The sequence below is a fragment of the Callithrix jacchus genome, chromosome 22 (assembly GCF_049354715.1).
Source record: "Callithrix jacchus isolate 240 chromosome 22, calJac240_pri, whole genome shotgun sequence".
In the NCBI taxonomy this organism is placed as follows: Eukaryota; Metazoa; Chordata; class Mammalia; order Primates; family Cebidae; genus Callithrix; species Callithrix jacchus.
In genome coordinates this window covers 47,322,152-47,343,278 of record NC_133523.1, presented here as the reverse complement: position 1 = coordinate 47,343,278, position 21,127 = coordinate 47,322,152, and the positions used below count along the sequence as shown (strand labels likewise).

Genomic DNA, 21,127 nt, shown 5'->3' with positions numbered 1-21,127 from the left:
GGCGTGCCAGTCCGTGGACTGCTACGACGCCATGAATATCTTGCCCAAGAAGAGCTGGCACGTCCGGAACAAGGACAATGTTGCCCGCGTGCGGCGTGACGAGGCCCAGGCCCGGGAGGAAGAGAAGGAGCGTGAGCGGAGGGTGCTGCTGGCTCAGCAGGAGGTAAGCCTGGGAACCGGCCGGGCGGAACTCCGGGGCCCAGCGCGCAGGCGCCATGGTAGGGGGCCGGAAGTGGACGCGTTGCGCAGGCGCCGTGTGCCCCGTATGTAATTCGTGACCCGGCGCGGACCTCTTTTCCGAAACGTTGCTCGGCAAACGTTGTGCCCACTTGCATGAAATCTCCCTTGATCGCCCCCTCGTCTTGTTTCCCCCCACTGATGTATTTCACATGGCTAGAGCAGTGTCTAGCACAAAAGAGAAGCATAAATGTTTACCGAATTCAGGATTCCTTGGACAGTTTGAGGAAATTCGGATCACTTTCTAGTTGGCTTGCACAGTCTATTTATTGAGCAGTTACTGTATGCTAACTGCATGCAGAACGCCTGACTTCCAGAATCCCCCTTAAGCACCGTTCTTTCTTAAAGAGGCATTGTCATCTCCGTGGCACGAAGTGAGATGGCGTCAAGGGAGGGGAAGTCTCCACCCCCTTGGGCGAGCCCTTTCCCTGCACCACCCCCAGACACACACACAAACATGGGCTTTATGTATAGCTCCTTAAATCTGTTTGGTGTACACCTAACTTTCAGTTCCTTAGCCAGTCTGATCCTCCACACTGGGAGGGAGGTAGTCTGGGTTTTTAGAATCTCAGTAGGCTGCTGAGAGCTTTGTCCTGAAGGTGGGAGACCGGGCTTCATCAATGGACTTGGGGTAATGACTTGGAGCCATGCCTGGAATCCAGATCATCTGACCTAATGCAGTTTGTTCTACCTTTATAGCTGTTTTAATTGTCTCACTTGAGGTTAGGAACCCCTTTGGTTTAGGCCAGGGACCTCCTCCCAGCCATCCTTGATGTGTGGTTTACTATTTGAAAGGCAGTTTACAAAACCCAGGTGTTGCCTTATCTGCCTACCCTCACCCCTGCTAGGACAGGTGCCCCCTTTCTTACAAACCCAGCACCCTGGACTGCTGTTTCCTGTGGTGCGCACCAGACTTAAAAGTTCTTGAATTACCTTTAGGTTTTTAATGTCTTGCCTGTAACTTTCTCCCCAGGCCCGTACAGAATTCCTACGGAAGAAAGCCAGACATCAGAACTCACTGCCTGAGCTTGAGGCAGCAGAGGTGGGAGCCCCAAGTTCTGGCCCTGTGGACCTGTTTCGAGAGCTGCTGGAGGAGGGGAAAGGCCTGATCAGAGGCAATAAAGAGCACGAGGAAGAAAAGCGACAGGAGAAAGTAAGCTGGCCTTATCTACTTCATCAGAGACATGAATGGAGCTGGGGGGAGGGACACTTTAGCCATTGGTTGTGACTAAGGCTAAACAAGAGTGAACACTCAGAATTTAGAACCATACCAAAGCACACTCAGAAGTGGTGGCTGTTGCCATTTGGGTGCCCTCAGGGCTTGGAGGTAGATGCTCGAGATCCCCAGCTGCTAGGTGAACTGCTCAGGTCTCCAAACTGGAGGGGTCTCAAACCTGATGAGCTTTTAAAAATCTAAATCAGCTTGGTGGTGGCTCATGCCTGTAATCCCAGCATTTTGGGAAACTGAGGTGGGCAGATCACCCGCGGTCAGGAGTTCAAGACCAGCCTGGTCAACATGGTATCTCTACTAAAAATACAAAAAAAGTTAGCTGAGCATGGTGGCATGCACCTTTAGTCCCAGAGGCTGAGGCAGGAGAATCGCTTGAACCCAGGAGGTGGAAGCTGCAGTGAGCTGAGATCGTGCCACAGCACTCTAGCCTGGGTGGCAAGAGTGAGACTCAATCTCAGGAAAAAAAAAAAAAAAAAAGTGAATCAATCACTTCTTGCCTTTTGGCTAAGATCGAGTGTAAAAGCTCCTGTTCCTCACCTGCTGTCTCTGGACTTGCTGACCCCACCCACGGGTCCTCTTGCTTTGCTTGCTCCCTGCAAAGATGCCTGCCTCTGAACATTCAGGCAGCTCCACCCCATCCCCTCCTTCCTCTGCTTTCTGTGACTGTCCCTGCTATCGTCACCCCAGGGCAGGAGCTTGGCCTCTGCTGGTCTCTTCCCTCCCCAGCACCTGGCACAGCTGCTTCACCATAGGCCTTAGATACCTGTGTCAGGGAGATAAACCTGACACCCTGAAAGATTATATCCCATCTCTTTTATTTCCTGACCCCTCAGGAGAGACAAGAGAAAGCTCTGGGCATCCTGACATACCTGGGCCAGAGTGCAGCCGAGGCCCAGACTCAACCCCCTTGGTACCAGCTCCCACCAGAGCGAGGGGGTCCCCCGCCTGGCCCAGCCCCAGATGAGAAAATAAAGAGCCGCCTGGACCCTCTGCGGGAGATGCAGAAGCATCTGGGGAAGAAGAGACGGCACAGCAGTGATGAAGGCAATCACAGCAGAAAGGAAAAGGATGGCTCTGAGACACAGCGACCCAAGGGGTGAGGAGGAGGACCCTGCCCTGGCAGAGCAGGACCCAGATCTTCAGGGCTTGGCAGCAGCCTGGCACAGGCACAGCAGGAGCTCTGGGTGGAACAGCCAGGGACCCCGTGAAGGGATGGCTGGGTGGAAAAGTGGTTCTCACCATGTGGTCCAGGGAGCCCTAGGGGTCCTGACTCCCTTTCCGGGGGGTGCCGTGGTGTCAAGCCTATTTTCCTAACACTGTTTGCCTTTCACACTCATTCTCAGGCAGGTAGTGCAGCTTTCCAGAGGCTACATGATGAGAAGACACCCTCACTGTGATGACTAATGGCAGATACTTATGTCCAAGTTTTCTTAGTTTTCACTTCTGATTTGCATGATATTAACAGAACCCATTGAAACAAACGCTCTTGGGACCCCCTTTTTAAGAGTATAAAGGGGTCCTGGGACCAAAGAGTTTGAGAACCACTGGGTTAGAGAGTAAGAGCAGGCTTCTATCCCCAGGATACTGTCCCGCCGCCTGTAATCTTTTTTTTCTCCAGAACGGGAAGCTGAGGCCCAGGGAGAGCCAGGGGCTGCCCCATGTGCTTTCTTGGTCTGGAGGACCATCAGATTTTAAAGACTGGGGAGGACTGAAGCCCACAGGAGGGACGCCCATGGCGTCCCAGCCCCCGGCGGCTTCTTCCAGCAGGCCCTAAGAGCCAAGACTGGGTTCCTGGTGGCAGCTCCCTCTGGGAGAGGTTGGGGGAACGGCCTCCTAGGGGCTACCAGCTTTCTGACCTCAGTCCTCTCCCTGCAGGCCTCCATCCCTGGACCAGCTTCGAGCTGAACGTCTTCGGAGGGAGGCGGCTGAGAGGGCTCGAGCGGAGGCCTTGCTGGCCCAGGTCCAAGGCCGGGCACCAAAGGAGGGTAAGACAGAAGAGGAAGAGACAGATGACCGCCGGCGGCGGTACAACTCCCAGTTCAACCCCCAGCTGGCCCGGCGCCCCCGCCAGCAGGACCCTCACCTTGCTCACTGACTCCTGAGGGGGGTACAGGAGAGGCCGCTGCTGCCAGCCGTCATATAAAACTATTTATTCATAAATATTTTCCAAAATGAAAATAGGTTTACCAAAAAATGTCCCTCACTGGGGAGGGGAGGAGGGGGCAGCCCTCGCCCCCGGGCCCCCAGGGTGGGGCTGAAAGGAAACCTCCCAGCCCCCTCCCTGCTTCCTGGGAGAGGGGGATGCCCCGTGGCCTGGGGCCTCCCTGCAGTCTTCCAGGGCAGGGCCCTCACCTGGGCAGGGGGATCAGCATGCGGGGGAGGGGGTAGGTAGAAGGAGGGGCCGGTGTCACTGGAGGTCCCGGTCCTCCAGGTAGCGGTACTCAAAGGTGAAGCCTTCCTTCTTCCGCTGGCCCCACTTCTCGTAGTCAAAGTAGATGTAGGTGCCCTGGCCAGGGGAGAAGGCGGTCAGTGAGTGGACGAAGAGGTGGTCTGGGATCTGGGCCGGACCAACAGACAAAAGGGGACAGTTCTTAGGGCTGCGGATGTGCCAGGCACTGGGCCAGCTGCCCTGCACACGCGCACTCATTCCACCCTCACAAGGTTCTTCTTGGGTTGGAAACATTATCATGCCCGCTTCATCAAGGAGGAAACGGAGGGAACTGCAGAGAGGTTCCACCGGGGCCCAGCTCCAGGTGTGAGTACAAGGCCTTCGTATTCTCGAGGGCTGTGGCTTTTGAGCACCTCTCTCGTGCAAGTACAGGATGCACGGCCTAGCATTTAATCTTCACAAAGACCTCGAGGCAGTGAGTACTGTCACCCTTGTTCTAAAGAATGGGAGAGGCTCAGCCTAAATCTAAGCATTCTGCAGGGACATTTTATGGCGGTGGTAGAGGTGTGGGAATTTGAGTGACTGGATGCCCTGAAATGTGCTAACTTGGAGGATGGTTCTGGGCCAAACCAAGAAGGATAGAAGGTTAGTAGTTAATGTCTGAGGGCACGATGGGAGAGGAGCTAGCTTCTCAATGAATGAACGTCTGAAATGCTTTCAAGAATGGCAGCCTGGGAGAACTAGGAGAGAGGACTGAGTTCTCTGAGGACAGGACCTTGCAATATTCATCCCCATGAAGGGGCTCGGCATCAGGGAAGTCTTTGGTGGGGAAAAAAAATCACTGTAGAACACACCAACTGTAAGTAATTTGAAAAAAAAATTCCTGACACTTACTATGCAGCAGTCACCATCAAGTACTTACCTGTTACTAACTCATTAAATCTTCCTAACAGCTGCATTAGGAGGGCCTCTTCCCCCCATTTTTACAGATAAGGAAATTAAGACACAGGTCCAAGTGACTTGCCCGAAGTCACCCAGCTAGAGCTGGGCTCAAACCCTGGTAGGCTGGCTCCAGAGTATTTGCAAGAAGCATAAATTGCCAATTGTTAGAACTTGGAAAGACCATTAAAAAAAAAAAGCTTCCCCACTGAGTGTGTGCTGGGTGTTGGGACCTGGCGGTGGAGAGGGCCATCAAGGTCCCTGGGCAGCAGAACCCACAGCCTGTGCAGGGAGACTCACTGGGAAAATCCCACACCCAAGTGAGTACCCAGCACGGCACAGGGGAGACACTGGGCCAGGTGGCTCTGGGAAGGTCTCTGAGGAAGGGCCATTTGGGCTAAGGCCTACAGGAGGCCTAGGAGCCAGCCAACTGGAGGAGGAAAGGCAGTTCTCCTGGCTGAGCAAACAGCCTGAGTGAAGCAGAGCTTGGTCAGGCCGAGGGACTGCACCACCTGAAAGGTGGAAGCAAGGGAGCAGAGGCTGGCAAGGACTGCCTGGAGCCTGGGGACTCCACCCCAACCCTAGCAGTAGGAAGAGAGGAGGTGGGGCCCTCACCTGCTCAAACTCATCAGTGATGGTCTTGGGCTCCTCGTGCCTCTGGAACCACATCATGTACTTGGTGTGGAATCGCCACGACTGCTTCTTTAGGGCCTTGGCTGCCAGGTACTGTGCCTTAGTGCCCTGGGGGAGTAAAGGTGGAGAAGGGGATCAGGGGCCCTCCAAACTTGGTGGGGAGCCAGGGGGACAGGGCAGGACATCAGGGCTGAACCCCGGCCCCCGCCACAGACCACAGTTCAGCTGGACAATCTGGGGCACAGAACATACCAATGCTGGTCAGGAGAAGGAAAATGAGACAGGAGGTGAAAATTAATTTCAGAGAAGCTTTGAGAAGGAAGAAAAACTGCTGTGTGATGAGAGCTGGGAGAGGAGGCGATTCAGAAGATTTCCCAAGGGGGGGAGGGTGGGCTGGACAGTTCCCCAGTGGTCTCCAGGGAGGCCTGAGAATGTGCTGATGAGCAGAGTGGGGTCAGCCTAGACTGGGGCTGCTGGATCAGGGCTGGGGAGGGGCTGCAGGTGAGCCAGTGAGCCACTGGAAGCGGGGCTGGGGCATGCTGCGGCCGACTGGCCTCAACCCAGGCAGTTCTAACACCTCCGGGCTGGAAGCGGGAACAGGCACAGGCTGATTTAGATAGGGGGCTGGGGGGCCCGGGACTGGGAATAGGGAGGGGGTGCGGTCCCAGTGGCCGCAGTGGGGCACCCACCTCACCCCTCCAGCCCGAGGGGGGACGGCGGCGGTGGCGGCGAAGCCGGGGGGCCCGAGGCTGCCCCGGGGGCCCTGCTGTACCTCCAGATAGTAGAAGATGAAGAAGAGTGTCTCAGTCGACAGGCGCTGGTAGAACTCCACAGTGTCCGAGTGTGGGGGTGGCATCTGGTGGTGGTAGGGGGGTGTCGGACAGGGGTTCCGGGGAAGGTACTGCCTGTGGGAGCATCAGGAAGGTCAGTGTGAGCTGCTTGCCAGTCCTGCCCTCATCAAGAGTGCTCAGAAACGCATCCCCGGCGGGGGCGGTTGGTACAGAAAGACCTGGGGCAGTGCTGACCTTCAGTGGGGAGCCCAGGTCAGGGGCCTGGCCCCCTTGACCCACAGCCTCACAGGTCTGTCCCCTGCCTCCTCACTAAGACTCGAGTCCCAGCCCAACCCCCTTTCCTGCGGCCCCTCACCGGATACGCTCAGAATCAGAGGGATGAGGCATGTGGTGCCAGGCGGCCTCTTCCATGGCCTGCTGGTAGAGCTGCTCCTTGGTGAGGGGCACAGGGCCCAGTGGACAGACACCCAGCGACAGCGGTATGTTGACCTCTGACAGCTGCAAGGGTGGCTGGGCTGAGGCCGGAGGTGCTGATGTGCTACTGAGGATGATGTCTGTGGGGAAAGGGGGGGTGGCCCCCTCAGTGGTGAGGATGGGTCGGGCCAGTCCCTCCTCTTTGGCCCACTGCTTCCCCACCATCCCGGGACCCTCACCTCGCTCAGTCAGGTGCAGCGTTGGCACGGGATCCTCAATGCCAGAGCTGATGGCTGCCCGTTCTGCCATGGACTTCAAGGAGCTCAAAGTTTGCTCTGGGGCCTGGGGAGGAAACCAAAGGCCTGGCCTGAGCACTTGGGCTGCAGGAGCAAGCTTATCCTGACGCAGGCCCCACATGCTGTCGCCTGCTGTTGGGAGACTATGGAGGGCCAGTGACCCACTACTCGTGATCTACCCATGAAAGGTAAAAGCATCAACCTGAGGGGGAAACCACTGACGCACTCATCAGCAGATGAACGTCTAATAAGTGGGACTCTACACCATGGAATACGGCGCAGAGATTTTCAAAACACAAGTTTGTGGCCTACTACAGAGGAAAATGCCAACCTGCAGAACACCTACAGTGCGCTACTGTTTGTCAGAGGATGAGCCAACAGTACACTCTGGGAGAGCCCCCGCCTGTCTTGAAGGAGGCAGGAGGACTACATGCTCGGCCGTCTGCCTCTGACTGGCATGGAGTGACGGGTGGGATGGGCCCAGCCCTGCTAGGATTCAGTCTCCTTGCTGAGCCTCCAGCCCTACCACCACAGCCTCCTTTCCTATTACAAAGGCTACAGCAGGCTTCTGTTCTCCAAAGTCAGACCTGGTTCCTCCATCTCCTCTGGCCATGGGCAGCTGTCCCTAACCCAGCCCTGTGCTGTCCTCTCCACAATGCTTTAGTCACCAAGGCTTATCCGTCCTGCTTCTAACCTGTCATGCCACCATGCCCCACACAGCCCGGGCCTGTCCTCTCCTGCCCAGACCACCCACCCTCTATCCTGTCCTCAGCCCCAGGGGACCTTTCTAATGACGTCAGGTTGTTCCTTCTCTATTTCAAACCTTGCCATAGTTCCTGACCGCCCACCCCAGTGATTCATTTTTGCTGGTGGTGGTGTCAAAAGGTATGAACCCCTCTTGAAAATCTCAAAGCTTGTTTCCCTTTCTCCACAAAAATGCACACAGTATGTTTCCTGTCCACAGTACTTCTAAATTTGGGCTGGGTGCGGTGGCTCAAGCCTGTAATCCCAGTACTTTGGGAGGCTGAGGTGGGTGGATCACCTGAGGTCAGGAGTTCAAGCCCTGCCTGACCCACATGGTGAAACCCCATCTCTTCTAAAAATACAAAAATCAACCAGGTGGGTGGTTGGCACCTGTAATCCCAGCTACTTGGGAGGCTGAGGCAGGAGACTCACTTGAACCCGGGAGGTGGAGACTGCAGTGAACTGAGACTGAACGACTGCACTCCAGCCTGGGTAACAGCAAGACTGTCTCAAAAAAAAAAAAAAAAAAAAAAAAAAATCGAATGCCTCTGTTGGGCCAGAAACTGTTCCAAGAGCTCTGCCATAGTAAGTTGCTCTTCCAAATAACCCTGTATGGTAGTTATCATCATATCACTGCCATTTCCCAGATGAAGGCAAGCACAGAAAAGACAATGCCAAAACTTGGACCTGGCAGGCTGGGGCACACTACCTCCCTGTGGAAGCTACGCTGCAGATCCTGGCTCACGAGCCAAGTGCCAGCTCCTGACCCTCCATGATCAGGAACCCCCACTCCTGTCCTGCCACACTCAGCCCTCCAGCCGGCAGCACTGCCTCCTGCAGAGTGGATACCTGCTCCTCTCTGCTGCATCCTGCCCAGCCTCCTGAGCACTCAGGCAGATGCGGACTCCTCCTGAAGCCCCTCCTGCAGCTGTTAGACCCCTGGCTGCTCCAGGTTTCAGCTGAAACACCCCCTCACAGAGCCTTCCTGGCCTGTCTCCCAGGTTAGGTCACATATCCTTCAGGGGACCCATAGCAACCTCTCCTGCTGACACCCCAGCAGGGAAGCTTCCTAAAGGGAGGAAGCAGGCTGCATTACCCAACACCAAGCCTGGCCCCCGGCGGACTTGAACAAGTGCTGTCTTGACTGAAACAGTTTCTTAGCTAGGAAAAGGAGGGTACTGAGCTAGGTAAGGGGTCATGTGAAGTCGAAGGTGGTATCCTTTGTAAAGACAAATGGGGACAGAAACTGAGGGCCTGGGGGAGATGAGGATGAAACCAAGAGAGAGGAACAGACCCAGAGAAACAGCTTCAGAGGGACAAGAGGGGAGTATGAGAGCTCCCAGAGATCATGGTCAGGAGAGCGTGGTGCAGAAAGACCCGGAGAAAGAGCAAGTGTGAGAAGGGGACAGAAAGCCAGAGAGCAAGATCCAGAAAGGCGGGGAGGGTGCACAGCTAGAGACCTGGAGGAAAGGGTGAGAAATGTCTGGAGTGCAGAGAGCAGTCAGGATACAGAGGCTCAGGGGATATCTGAGGAGCCCACCTTGATTTCCGGGGTGGTGCTGAACTGCGGAGGCCCATTGAGCAGGGCACCAGCTGCCTTGGCATCACTGAAGCTGGGCGTTGGGGAGCTGGGAGGATTCACAGGCAGTGGCACCAGGAGACTGGGTCCCCCCGAGTTGTTCCCTGAGCCTGGGGCCACGCCCCCAGCCCCTGTTGGGGCTGCCGCACTGGGTTCCTTCCTGGAGAGAGAGCATGGAGGAGAGGGGCTCAGAGGAGGGTCCCCTGAGGGTGGGATGGGCAGAGAGGTCTGGCTAGAGAGAGGGGAGCCCGCACAAATCAGAAGGGATCTGAGAGGGGTGGCTGAGGGCAGACAGATGAGAGAAAGAAGTGGTTCTCTGGGCAAACAAAGGCAGAGCCCAATTTTTAGAACAGTTTCTTATCAGTAGAGCAGAACTTCAGGGATGGGGTGAGGATTCTTGGGGGCTCCACCAGGCCACACAGGCTGCCTTGGGCAGGTGGACACACAGGGCCCATGCCCCTTGGGCAGGCCAGCTGGAGTTGGGGCGAGGGGGCCAGGAAGGCCTTTCCTTTGTGCACATTGTTAATTAAGCTCTTTCTTGGGGCATTCTTCGGGAAACGGAGATCCAGTGGAACCGTCTGAGCTAAGATCTGGAGGAGTAGCTGCAGAGGAATGAGGACTTCGGGACAATTCAATGTGAAAAGTGGAACACTGACCTCCTGTGGCAGTCAAGTAGGCTCGGGCGGGTAACAGAAATGGGGAAGAAAGGGTGCGGGGCTCTTGAGACAACTTCCACTAGATGAGAATGTATTTTAGAACGTTATGAAGGGCAAAGCAGAGAGGCTGATGTAGTGTCCTTTCTGGAAAGTGGGGGCACAACACCTGATGGAGGTGGAGGACAGCACTTGCTGGACGTTCCCAGGAGCAAGGGTGGGGGGGCCCAGAACCCATCAAGGTGGGGGTGAGGCACCAGTGCCTCTCTGTGCCAAAAGGCTGCCACCCCAACCCTGTCAACAGCCAAGACACTCACGAGGTGCTGGGAGGTGGGTTGTGGGGGCCGGAAGGGGGGCCCAGGGCCTGGCTGTTGGCATTGTTGCCCCCACTGCTGCTCAAAGCCACCTCTGCTGGGCTGTCTGCTACAACTGAGCTGTAACCTGGGAACAAAGAGCCAATGGAAAGGGCTGCCGGCTGCTGCCCAGCCCCGCCCGCGCTCCCCACCCCGATGATTCCCCACTCACTGGTGGCGCCATTCTGCTTGCCAGCCCCTCCACCGGCACTGCTGTTACTATTGCTGCTGCTCCCTCCGCCTCCGCCGCCACCTCCACCGCCTCCACTAGGCTGGACGCTGGGGGGCCGGGGCTGGGTGGTGCTGGGCCCACTGGGAGCTGGTGGGGCCACAGCCTGGGCATAGGGGGCAGGGGTGCCCGAGTTGTGGCTGGGAGCTGGACTGGCCTTGGGGCCCAGGGCACTTGGGGGTGCTGCTGGGGCAGGGGCCCCATTGTTGCCAGGGGTGGCACTCAAGGCAGAGGCAGTGGGTGGGGGGCCAGAGGAATAGGTGGGTGGCACAGCTGGGGACTGAGGGTGCTGGTTGCTGTGGACAGGCTTGGAGCCGTTTTTGGCTGGAGACTGCGGGTGGGAGAGAGCAGAGGGTCAGGACCCAGGGGGCCAGCTGGTCTCCCTCACCACCCCCACCTCAGGCTCCACTTTTGTCCTAGCAGCCTCCTCTCTGGCCTTGCTGCCCCAGCTGCTGCCGCCCTCCTGGGAACCTGGGTGACTTTACTCACCCTCATGGCTTGCATCACCTTCACGCTTAAAACACTAATTTCCAGCCTGCCTGGCTTCCCAAGTCCTGCCTGGACACCGCCCCACGGACACCCCCACAGGGATCTGACACACAGCTTAGGTTGTCAGCCAGAGAAGATCCATCTGTCGGAAGCCAGGGGACTACCGAGAAACACCTAAGTGTCCTCAATATGTGATTAGCTGGAGCAGCCTAACGTCTAAGAGTAGAAGGAAAAACAGCTGGAAATTGGATGGCACTTCTGAAATGCCACCGGAAGGGTCAGAGAAACTACTCACAGGGTCGTAAATTACCAGCGCTCCCGAAAGTGGTGGGAGGGTAAACGTGCTCCTGGCATCTCCGCCACAGGCATGCTGCCAACAGCAGCTCAGGCTGCTGAACCTAACCGCCTCCTGGCTTCTTTCCACCCACCCCACGGGTACCCTGCGCTTACCAGGCGCCCAGCAGGACTGACTACCCACTTCTCTCCTAGGATCGCTGCTTGGCGGTGGGGACCTGGGAAGGTGGCAGAGCCCAGCCTGGCCCCTGGAGTCCCTACCTTGGCGTCTCTTTTCATCACCACCTGGCCCTGCTGCCTACCTTCCCCACTACCTGCAGGTCCCCTTAGTCTCCACACCAGCCTCCTCAATGTCCACTCAGGGTGTCCCCTTGGAACCATGCATCCCATCAGCCCACAGAGGGGCCTCAGGCCCCGGCTGCTCCTGCCTAACATTCTTCTGTAGCAGCGTTTTCTGAAGCTGCTGCTGTCCTGGGAGATGTTAGGGGAGGTAGAGAAGCACTGCACACCACCGTCTTCTCTCAGAAACACGCAGTGTGTGTTACTCGCACCACCAAGGCCCCATCACTTCCCAAGCTTGTTTGGCAGTAGAAGCTGCTCAGGTCCACAAAGCCTGAGCCCCTCAGCCTGATAATTCCAGTCCCTGTGCTCATAGTTGGGCCCCTGGCCCCACAGACCTGACCCACCTCATCTCTCCACACTTCCTCCTCTCTCCACACTACCTCGTCTCCCCCCGCCGCCCCCCCGTCTCCCCGCGCTCCTCTGCGTCTCCCCGCACTCCCTCATCTCTCCACACTCCTGAGCTTTCTGTCCAACCTGCCTGTGTTACTGCTTCTGCCTCTCCCTGCCAGGCAAACACCTGACTCTGAAAACCAGGGCCCTCTGCAGCAGCATCTCCTGACTGCCTGGCCGGGCTGGAGGTGCCCTGTGCTACTCCACAGCACCAGTCACCTGTCCACTTGCCTGCCCACCTGCCCTTGGGGCAGCACTGCTTTCTGGCCCACCTGTGTCCACGAGCCCAGCCCAGGGGCCAGCACTCGGGCCTCAGTATGCCTTTGGGAACCAATAAATAAGTGAATGGCATGCCCGTCCATTCCAGGCTCACACCCACCTGGCTGACTTCACTATCTGTGGAACGCCCCCTCTTCTTGTCATCTTCAGAGTTTTCCTGAGGGAGGGAAGGTGGAATAAAACCTGCATGACATCTGGGGGTCTGACAGAGAAATACTCATCTCTCAATGTCCCGGGGACCTCGGCCCAGGTGACTGCCACTGCAGCCCCAGAGCTGGGCAAACATGGCTGTCCTTAATCTGCCTGGAGAAACCACCCAATTCAGGCTCTCCAATGTTGTTTTCTGGGAGCCAGCACTGAGCCACCAGCCTCCTAAGGATCTGGGAACCTGCTGTCCACAGGGAATCCCACCCTTGGATCCCTGCCCAAGGTGGCCAGCTACCCAGCCTCCTCAGGCAGCCCCGGCACTGGCCCCTGCCGCCTCCCACATCCAGGGCTTAAACTGGCCCAGGATGGACCCTATTATTCTTTGTGTCCTTGAGGGACCCAGATGTAGGACCCTGGCGTGTGCTCCAAGAGCCTAGACCCTGGCTACCTTGATCTGTGTTTCCTCAACTACTCTCCCCTGGTCACTTTGGAGAAACCCAGATTTCTCCTCAAGTCCTGCCCTGCTAGAAACACGAGGTACTAGTGCGCTCTGGGGCCTCACCGTGGTACAGTTGGCTGGGCTGGGAGGGATGGGAGAGCTGGAGGTGGTCGAGGTGGGTGTGCTGCTGGACTGGTTGAAGATCTCATCCTCCATGTGGCTGTGGCTGGGGGGGGAGGTGGCGACCAGCGCCTGTGCTGTGGGGGCAGAAGGAGGGCATGCTTAGCTGGCTCACACAGCCTGCTCTGGGCCCTCACTTCCTGTGCCACCATCACCCCAGGGCCTCACGAATGTCCTCGAGGTCCAGGTCATCATAGAGAAACTCATTCTCCTCGAAGTCGGGGTCCTGGGATGAGTCGACGTAGTACTCAACGTCGTCCTTGATCTTGCGGATGGCATCAACGAGGATGGAGTCGTTGTCCAGCATGCGCAGGATGGTCTCCAGCATGCGCACGTGGTAGCGGTGCTTCTCAATGTGCCGCTTCAAGCCCTCGATCCGGTCCTGCTTCTGCTGGCGAGCCCAGGGCCAGGCTCAGGGGCTGCAGAGCACCTGCTTGGCCCCTCCTGCCCCCACAGAACCTGTCCTCAGTCCCTGACCCCTGTGGAGACCCAAAGCCTCCATTCCAGCCCCTTCTGGGGTGGGCCAGTATGGGGTCCACCCACCCTCTGTCCCCTGTGAGAGCAATCTCAGACTTCTGACATCTTGGGATCCCACTGCTCCTTCCTCTCCCCAGACCTTTCTGGCTCCAGTTCTTGGAAACCTCTAAACGACCCAGAGGTCCCTGTGCCATCCTACGGTTTGGCCTCCACCTGCACCTCACCCACCGGCTGTGACTACCTCTGGCATGCCCCACCCCCGGCTTGCCCCAGCAGTGATGATGATAACCGCCATTTGTGAGGAGCTTGCTGTTTAGAATAATGATGATTCTGTCAGCACTAGGCCTCCCAACCCTATCCATTTATCCCCAAGGGAGCCCAGACTCATAAGCCTCGATCCTGCCCTCCCCTCAAGGACTCTCTACGATTTAACAACTTAGCCTCGGTTCCAAATCCCTGCTCTGTCCAAGGACCCAACAACTCCTCTCCAAGCCCATGGTTCCCAAACCCCTCAGAGTCTGACACCCAACCCTGACATCATCCACTTCCTGACCCTCTCCCACCCACAGCTTCCCTGAGGACCTGGCTCTCCCCTCCTTGTCTTTCTGGTTTCAACAAGTATCTATAGTTTCCCCGATTTCAACAAGTATCCCCCTGAACTCACACCCCACAATCCTGGATTCTAGAACCTGGGATCCCAGCATCCAGCTTTGTCCCAGACTCCTCTCTTCCTTCAGGCCTGGTTCTCTGCTTTCTCCAGATTCTGCCTTGTCTCTAACTGTGCTCTCCCCAGGACCAGGGCCCTCTGGGTGCCATGAAGCTTCCTGCCATGGGTGTCCTACAGGTCTCACACTTCTGGGGCCCAAGCTCAACCTGCATTCACCTCCCCCCAAACCGCTCCTCTTCACCAAGGCCCTGCTGCCTACCTAGACACCCAGGGGACCCTGAAATTCGGTCTGGTCTCCTCCTGCCTCACCCAGGCAGCTGCTAAGCCCTCCCGATCGTGTCTCTCAAATCCCTAATCCCAGCTGCTGGCCCCTGTCCACCTTAGGAATCCAGGATTCAACTCCCAGGAGCCTAAATGACTGGCACCTCCTGCTGGCCAGCCCGTCCCCATCCCCACCCCCTTCCCAAAGGCGCCAGGTCTCCCTCACTCACATCCTTGTCGCCCTTCTTCTTGCGTGTCTGCACTGACAGTGACTCCACTTCACTCTCAAACTGGTCCACCTGCATGTTGAGCGTGTCAATGGTATTCTAGGAGAGGAAGAAGAGGAAGGCCATCAGCCAGGGTTCCCAGGTATGCCCGGGGCTCAGGATCCCCAGAGTTCACCTCCTCTTCTCTGCCCCAACTCACCGTGAGCCACTGGCCGACCTCCTCCTTCTCCTTCTGGGCAGGGTCCACCTTCTGGGCCAGGCCCAGGCCCTCCTTGCTGTAAGCTTTGGTTTTGGTCTCTCGCTCCACAACTTTGAACCGCTCCATTTGCTGTAGAGAGTGCAGTTGGCAGGGGGCTCTCGAAGGTGGGAAAGGAGCTGACTAAGGGCCAGCAGACACTCAGCCCTGAGCCTCATGACCCTACTTTCTGAGCTCTGAGTCTGCTGCCTCTTCCCTTCCCTTAGGTGCAGGAACCTTGCTTCTCTTGGGGACCTCTGGGGTCTGGCCACTCTGCCTCCACCCCTTGGGATCTCAAGAATCAGGTGACCTCCCCCGCTCTGGGACTCAGGATCTGGGCTCCTACCGTCTCAATGAGCTTGCGGTTGTCTATAAGCTGCCTCTTGTCCTTGATCTCATTGGATGCTACCCATGTCTTGATCTGGTCCCTCAGCCGCTGCAGATGGGAAAAGAAAGAAAGTCAGACCTCAGTACCTGGGAACTGGGGCCCACAGCTCCTTCTCCCTGGGACCCAGCAGTCCACTCTCCCAGTTCCCTCTACCCTCAGGACACAGGCGTCCAGGCCCCCAGCCCCCTCACTTGTAGCTTCTTAATCTCCTTCTTTAGGTCAGCCTCATACTTTTCTTTCTGGTTCGCGTTGGCTGCATTATGGAGCTGAGGGATGGAGAGAATTCAGAAGTCAGTGTGGGAGGGGATGCCCCAGTACCCACTCCAGTGATTCTTCCTATGCTAGGGACTCGAGGACCCCCGCACCTCTATCCCCAGTCTATCTTAGAACTGATTCTCTTAGGTCCTCAGCACCTGCATATGTAGCCCCTCTCTCCCTGGTCAACACCCAGAGATCCTGAGCCTGTTTCCTGTGCCCTCCTCTCTGAAGACCCAGATGATTAGGGCCTCAGCCGCTGTACCTTCTGCCAAATATCTTCAAACTGCTCCACGCCCTCGGACACCTTCTTGAGGCAGCGATCAATCTCACCTGGCCAGGGAGGAAGAAGGCTGTGAGAATCCTGCCCAGGCAGCAGGATTTAAAGAGCAGTCCTCAGAAGCGAGAGCACGTGGCTACAGGTGCAGCGGGAAGTTAGTACCTTGGAGTTTGCGCTTGTCCGCCATCTTCCCTGTCCTACAGACGCACTCTCTTCATACTCTCTTGGAGACGGACGCTGCTAGGAGAGATTGGAGAGGAATTAACATGTATTCCCTGGCTGGTTCAAACCCAGAGCCAGGGACCTAGTCAGCATAGTGAGGTGGGTGGGAATGGTAAAGAGAAGAAACCTCCGCTGACAAGAGACCAGCCCCAGTTCTCCTGATGCTCGTGTGACTGCCCAGCATAAGTGTCTGGCCAACAAGAGACCCTAGAAGTTTGTTGAAACAAGAAAAGATACACACTTCGTTGTGTGCCTCTGACCCAGGAAGCGGAAAATTCCTAGAGCATGGAGCACCTTCTCCCCAGACTACACTCAAAAGGGTTTTCAGAGCAGAGCGAAGTCACGCAGCACACAGCTGATGACTGGGATGAAGGCATTAGCCCTGGAGATCACACGTCCTACTCAGAGGGGCTGGGGACAGAGGTGGCCAGGAGAGGCCACCCCTCAGACAAGTCAGGAGGCAAATGAAACTGGCAGCTCACAGAGAAGGGCGTGTGTGTCTGTAAGCTGTAGGTGAGGGAAGGAAGGCTGGGGGTGGGGGAAACAGTGAAGACCAGAGGTGCCTAAAACTCTGAAGACCTGAACCCACTGATACAGACAGCGCTGAATGCCAAGTAGAAGTGACTTAAACTACCAAGAAATGTATTCCAGAACAGAATCCTTAAGCCAAAAGGTAATAACACTCCTAACCCAAAGAGGCTGATACCAAGGATGAGAGATTTGGGGGCAGAAGGCAGTACCCAAGAGAGACCTGAGAGAAGAGAGAAATCTGACCAAGATGAGGCTGAAAAAGTACCGCAGCTGTGAGGGAGCCGGTCTGCACACACGAAGTAATCCCGTATCAAGTGGATTGGTGATAGAGACCCAGGAAAACATACACCATCACGGCAGGAGCCCAAAACTTAAAGAGAGGAGCATCTTTATTCTAAAGGAAGTTCCATAGATCCCAGAGGAGACTGAGGTCAAAAGGGAGTCACAAGGAGCTTTTAGTCTAGGGGAAGACACACCTTAGGGGCCCTGGAGAGAGAGGCTTATGCTAAGAGGACATCTGAGCCACCAGCGGAGGTTCCTCTCTTCCCCCAGGGAGGGGGCCTATCATGAAAAGCATAGTTCCCTGAGATCCAGGGGCTGTGCCCATTCTACTAGTGCAGGGCAAGGGCACCCTGAGTAGTCAATTAACGTAAAGGCAGAAACAGCCCCATACTGAGGAATAAGAGCCTCAATACAGAGAAAAGTCACACCAAGAGGGTCCTCACCCACCGGAAGGGAGCATCTGGCCAACCGCGCTGTGCAACACCACTCTGCAACGCAGGAAACACTGTCCATGTGCACTATCTGTCAGCCCCTGAGCATCTGAAATGTGGCAAGTGTAACGGAGAACAATCTTTCATCTTTGACCAGTTACTAATCACCGCATGTGCCTAGCAGCAACCCTATGGACAAGGGTGCTTTAGAAAAGAGACCCATAAAGGACAGGCCTGGCACCGTAACCAGCCCTGCTGAGGGTTCTCCAACGCCGCAGGGACCTATTCTGGTGGTAGCAGGTAGGAGTGCTAACTTAAACTTCAGGGAACTTAAATCTCCTCAGTAAAAGGCCCCACCTAAAGAAAACAGCAGCACCGCCCGCCTAGAGTCAGCCAACATAACATACAAGGGAAGCTAAGGCAACGCAACCAACAGAAAGACCCAGGAGAAAGTGCCCCAGAGGGGACTCAGACTGAGGAGGGGCAAGTCCCTGTGATCCAGGGAGCTATGAGGCCAGGGCCTGGACACCAACCCTGAGGTTTGCCAGGATCCTCACCAAAGTCCAACAGCCCAACACAGAAAAGCCTCTTACTGCATAAGGGAACAAGAATGTGGAACCAGAGCTTACACCCCCTCTTTCCATCCCAAGAACTCAACAGAGGGGCATGGGCAGGCGCTCCCACCCTCGAGAAAGAAGAGGTCTCATGGGCTACACCCCCAAACAAGGCTATCAACATCTTAGGGAGGTGACACCCTCCCTGCGTGTCCCCATGGAAAAGACTGGTACCCTAGTGGAGAGAAAGAATACCCCCCAGAGAGGGCAGAACAACCCCCATGCCGTGGCAGCAGGAGAAGGAAGTCTTGACAGGTCAGCAGCCAGCTGGAGGGGAACAAGAGGCCTAGCCCAGAGGCGATGCTTCAGACAGAACAATGTGACATCAAAGTCAGGGGAGGCAGCTCCTCCACAGAGAAGGAGCAAGTGCCCAAGGCCCAGAGTACTTGTCCCCTAGACAGGCTGGAGCCTTAGCCAGTGGAGACAACACCTTCCCCACTAAGAAAATCTCTGTAGCCTGAGAATGTCTGTACCTCAGGTTCCCCCTAAAAAGGACCAGAGAGAAGGGGAGCTGGAGCTTCAGTCTCGAAGCGGAGATGCCACCAGAGAAGAAAGAGCCCCATTTGCTGTAGTCGGGCGGCATCCACCAAGATCCTCCAAGGAAGCTAACAATTGTGGGTCCACTCTTGGGCACAGAGGAGCTTGTGCTCTGGCGGCAAGGGCTCTCCAGTAGCACTGAGGAGTCTGCAAACCCTGGCCCAGGAGGACACTTACCCAAGAGGAACACTCATTCCCACAGGGCAGGGACCCAGGCTAAGGGGTGGGGTGAGGAGGACACCAGCCCCACAGGAGCCAACATGCTAAAACGGGGGTCAAAACCAGTAAAGACCCCCAAACTTCACTTTAGGGAAGATGATACCACCACACAAACAATTGAGGAAGGAGGGAGGGGGCAGGAGGCTCTGTCCTGGGGAGCTAACACCGGACGGTCCTTAATCTTGGAGACATCCTGTGCCCACAGAGTGGTCTGTCATGAGGCGCCTTTGATCTGGAAGAGCTTCCGCCTCGGCAGCAAGGAGCTCCGGGAAGTGATGAAGGGTGATCCTTAACCCGGGTGGCTGCTGATGTGGCCACAGAGGCCCTGAGACTCTGGAAGGAGGATATGTTAGGTCCTGGGGTGGAGGCTGTCATCTCCACTGAGATGCACATGCCAAGAGTGGGGAGCTGGAAACCCCCACCTTGAAAGGTACACGAGGAGTCTGGTCCCAGGGACGGGGACTATAGTGGAGTCTCCCAACTGAGGCTCAGGCACTGACATCACACAGCCAGGAACCTCTACCTCACCCCATACAGTGAGAAATCAAGAGGGGGTTAGAAGCATTAGCTGGGGGCACCTGCATCCAAGAGGAGTCCTCAGCCTTATGGTGGGGACACACACACAGGCGTGGACATTTCAAATCCAAGAGAGCAGCTGTACCAATACCAAGGATAGCAAGAACCTTCTTCCTGGGGCAGGCAACAGCAAGAAAGGGTTCTCACCCTGGAGAGAAGGTACAGCCCTAGAGGGAAGCGCCCCCCACCTCGCAGTATAAGAACCAGAACCCGGGTGGAGGAAGCTTCCTACTCCCATGGGGTACCAGCACGGGGGTGGGGAGGCGCAACCCTTGTTCTCCAACTGCTGACATCCAGTGTGAGGGTAGACGGAAGTCAGCAAACCCACAGTGGGGAATCTGATGCGAACAGCAAGGGCAGTGGGCCTCTTGGCCCCTGGAGTGATGACACCCCAAAGGAGGAGACTTGTGTGAAGGGGAAAGAAGCCTCATACCCAGGCAGAGGCAAAGGGAGTGAGGAAGACACCAACACCCCTCACCAAAAGTCCAAGAGAGCTCACCCCGGGGAGGGAGGGTGACCACGCTGCACTGAGAAGCAGGGGCTGCCTAGAAAGAAGCGCTAGCGCTGGGAGCCGACTTAACGTGGAAAGTGTGGGGGCTTCGTGTCCTTCACCAGGCACCTGAGGGCTGGGGGAGCCCAGCAGCCCCCAGCGCCAGGACCACAGTGGCGCTGACATCACGGGGAGAGGCCCGCACCCAGAAGGTCAGAGTCAGGATGCAGGAGAGTTCGCCTCTGCAAAGCCAGGGGCGGACACCACAATCAAGAGTGAGAGCCGAGGCCAGCCGGGGGCCACACCGAGGACGGTCCTGGAACCCAGTGCCAGGAAAGCCAGACTCCCTGGAAAGGCTGCGGGATGCTGAGGCTTGAGCCGCCCAGGGCACTTCTCGCTAAGAGAGGGAACTGCTCAGACTACAGAGCTGGAAACTTCGGCTGAGGCTCCAACTAGCGCGGAGTTTCTCCTCCACTCCTGTCCGATACGGAGGGGCGGCTGCAACCCGAGGTCCAGGGGAAGCTGCGCTCCGGGGAGCAGTGCGGACGGATGCAGGGGGCCGCCTCGGCCCCGGGAAGGGGGACTCCCGCACCCAGGGGGGGGTCCTCGTCCCGGGGGGCTGGCACCCCCCACGCTACCGTCGAGGGAGAAGAGAAGCCCCAGCGCGGAGGCTGCCCCCAACGCGAGGGACCGAGGCCGAGGGGGGCAGGCACCTGAGCCCGAGAGGGCGGGCACCTGGGACCAGGGGCGCCTCCATCCTTCCAGCCAGGAGCCAATACCGACGCGGAGAGGGGCGGGCACCTCGCGCCCGGGAGGCTTCGCACCCTCACACCCCCACCGGGGGGCCCGACGCGATGCCACGCGGGGAGGCGGCGGCGGGCGGGGCCCGGGGTCCGGGTCGCGGAAAGACCCCCGGGCGGCGGTGAGGGGCGTGAAGGAGGCGGAGGAGCGGGAGGGCGAGAGGGAGGGAGCCGCCCCCCGCGGGGAACCCCGCGCTGCAGAGGCGGCGGCAGGGGGCGGGCGAGGAGAGACCATGTCGCGACAGACGGCGGTGTCGCCAGGGCGGGAGGCGGCAAGGAGGGTGGCCGATGGTGCCGGGAGGGAGGAGGGGAAGGGGTCCGGCCCAGTCGAGCCTGACGCTCTCACCACAGGAGCTGGCGCCGCCGCTGAGGAGCGTATCGCGACAGGCGGGGGAGGCGAGCGCCCGCCGCCTTTTTCTCGCGCCCCGGGCCCGGGCGCTATCGCGATAGCGGCGCGAAGCGGAAGTGGGGTTGGGGGAGTGGGCCCGGGGTTGTTCTGACGACGGGGGTCGGGGCTCAAGGGACGCCGCGGCGTCTGCCGATGGCTCCGCGGAAGCTGACCGGGCCCGGTCCAAGATGGCGGCGGC

The 21,127-nt window shown here is 57.5% G+C and overlaps 2 protein-coding genes across 15 annotated transcripts; one reads left to right on the top strand and one right to left on the bottom strand.

Moving 5' to 3' along the window:
• The first annotated feature begins 8 nt into the window (after positions 1-8).
• On the top strand, positions 9-5,004 carry LENG1 (leukocyte receptor cluster member 1). Its single transcript, XM_035285372.3, has 4 exons — positions 9-163; positions 1,211-1,390; positions 2,302-2,564; positions 3,344-5,004. The coding sequence occupies exons 1-4, from the start codon at positions 32-34 to the stop codon at positions 3,561-3,563; spliced, it is 795 nt and encodes a 264-aa protein (XP_035141263.1). The 5' UTR covers positions 9-31; the 3' UTR covers positions 3,564-5,004.
• Positions 3,604-21,127, bottom strand: CNOT3 (CCR4-NOT transcription complex subunit 3). Of its 14 annotated transcripts, none has more exons than XR_013531098.1 (18): positions 20,887-21,127; positions 16,001-16,078; positions 15,824-15,891; positions 15,495-15,569; positions 15,262-15,351; positions 14,880-15,008; positions 14,684-14,779; positions 13,217-13,439; positions 12,992-13,125; positions 12,383-12,439; positions 10,432-10,819; positions 10,224-10,347; positions 9,215-9,413; positions 6,874-6,976; positions 6,576-6,774; positions 6,119-6,334; positions 5,412-5,537; positions 3,604-3,974 (listed from the first exon to the last, which is right to left on the bottom strand). XR_013531098.1 is itself a non-coding variant. In XM_035285336.3 (18 exons), exons 2-18 carry the CDS (start codon positions 16,023-16,025, stop codon positions 3,876-3,878), a joined length of 2,319 nt encoding a protein of 772 aa, XP_035141227.1. In that variant the 5' UTR covers positions 16,026-16,078; positions 20,887-21,127; the 3' UTR covers positions 3,604-3,875. The 14 variants fall into 14 exon arrangements, 9 of the variants coding, with proteins under 9 accessions (XP_035141227.1, XP_078216988.1, XP_035141229.1 ...); XR_013531100.1 differs by having other exon boundaries at positions 13,217-13,436; XR_004738116.3 differs by having other exon boundaries at positions 3,604-4,025; positions 16,001-16,075.

Bases quoted from the DNA above. Each gene is read 5' to 3' on its own strand.
- CNOT3 (XM_035285336.3), bottom strand. From the start codon at position 16,025: ATGGCGGACAAGCGCAAACTCCAAG. The intron at 6,335-6,575 runs GTGAGGGGCCGC...ATGCTCCCACAG, and splicing joins TCTGATTCTGAGCGTATCCG to GCAGTACCTTCCCCGGAACC. The intron at 5,538-6,201 runs GTACAGCAGGGC...TTACTCCCCCAG, and splicing joins TCATCTTCTACTATCTGGAG to GGCACTAAGGCACAGTACCT.
- LENG1 (XM_035285372.3), top strand. From the start codon at position 32: ATGAATATCTTGCCCAAGAAGAGCTGGCACGTCCGGAACAAGGACAAT. The intron at 1,391-2,301 runs GTAAGCTGGCCT...CTGACCCCTCAG, and splicing joins AAGAAAAGCGACAGGAGAAA to GAGAGACAAGAGAAAGCTCT. The intron at 2,565-3,343 runs GTGAGGAGGAGG...CTCTCCCTGCAG, and splicing joins GAGACACAGCGACCCAAGGG to GCCTCCATCCCTGGACCAGC.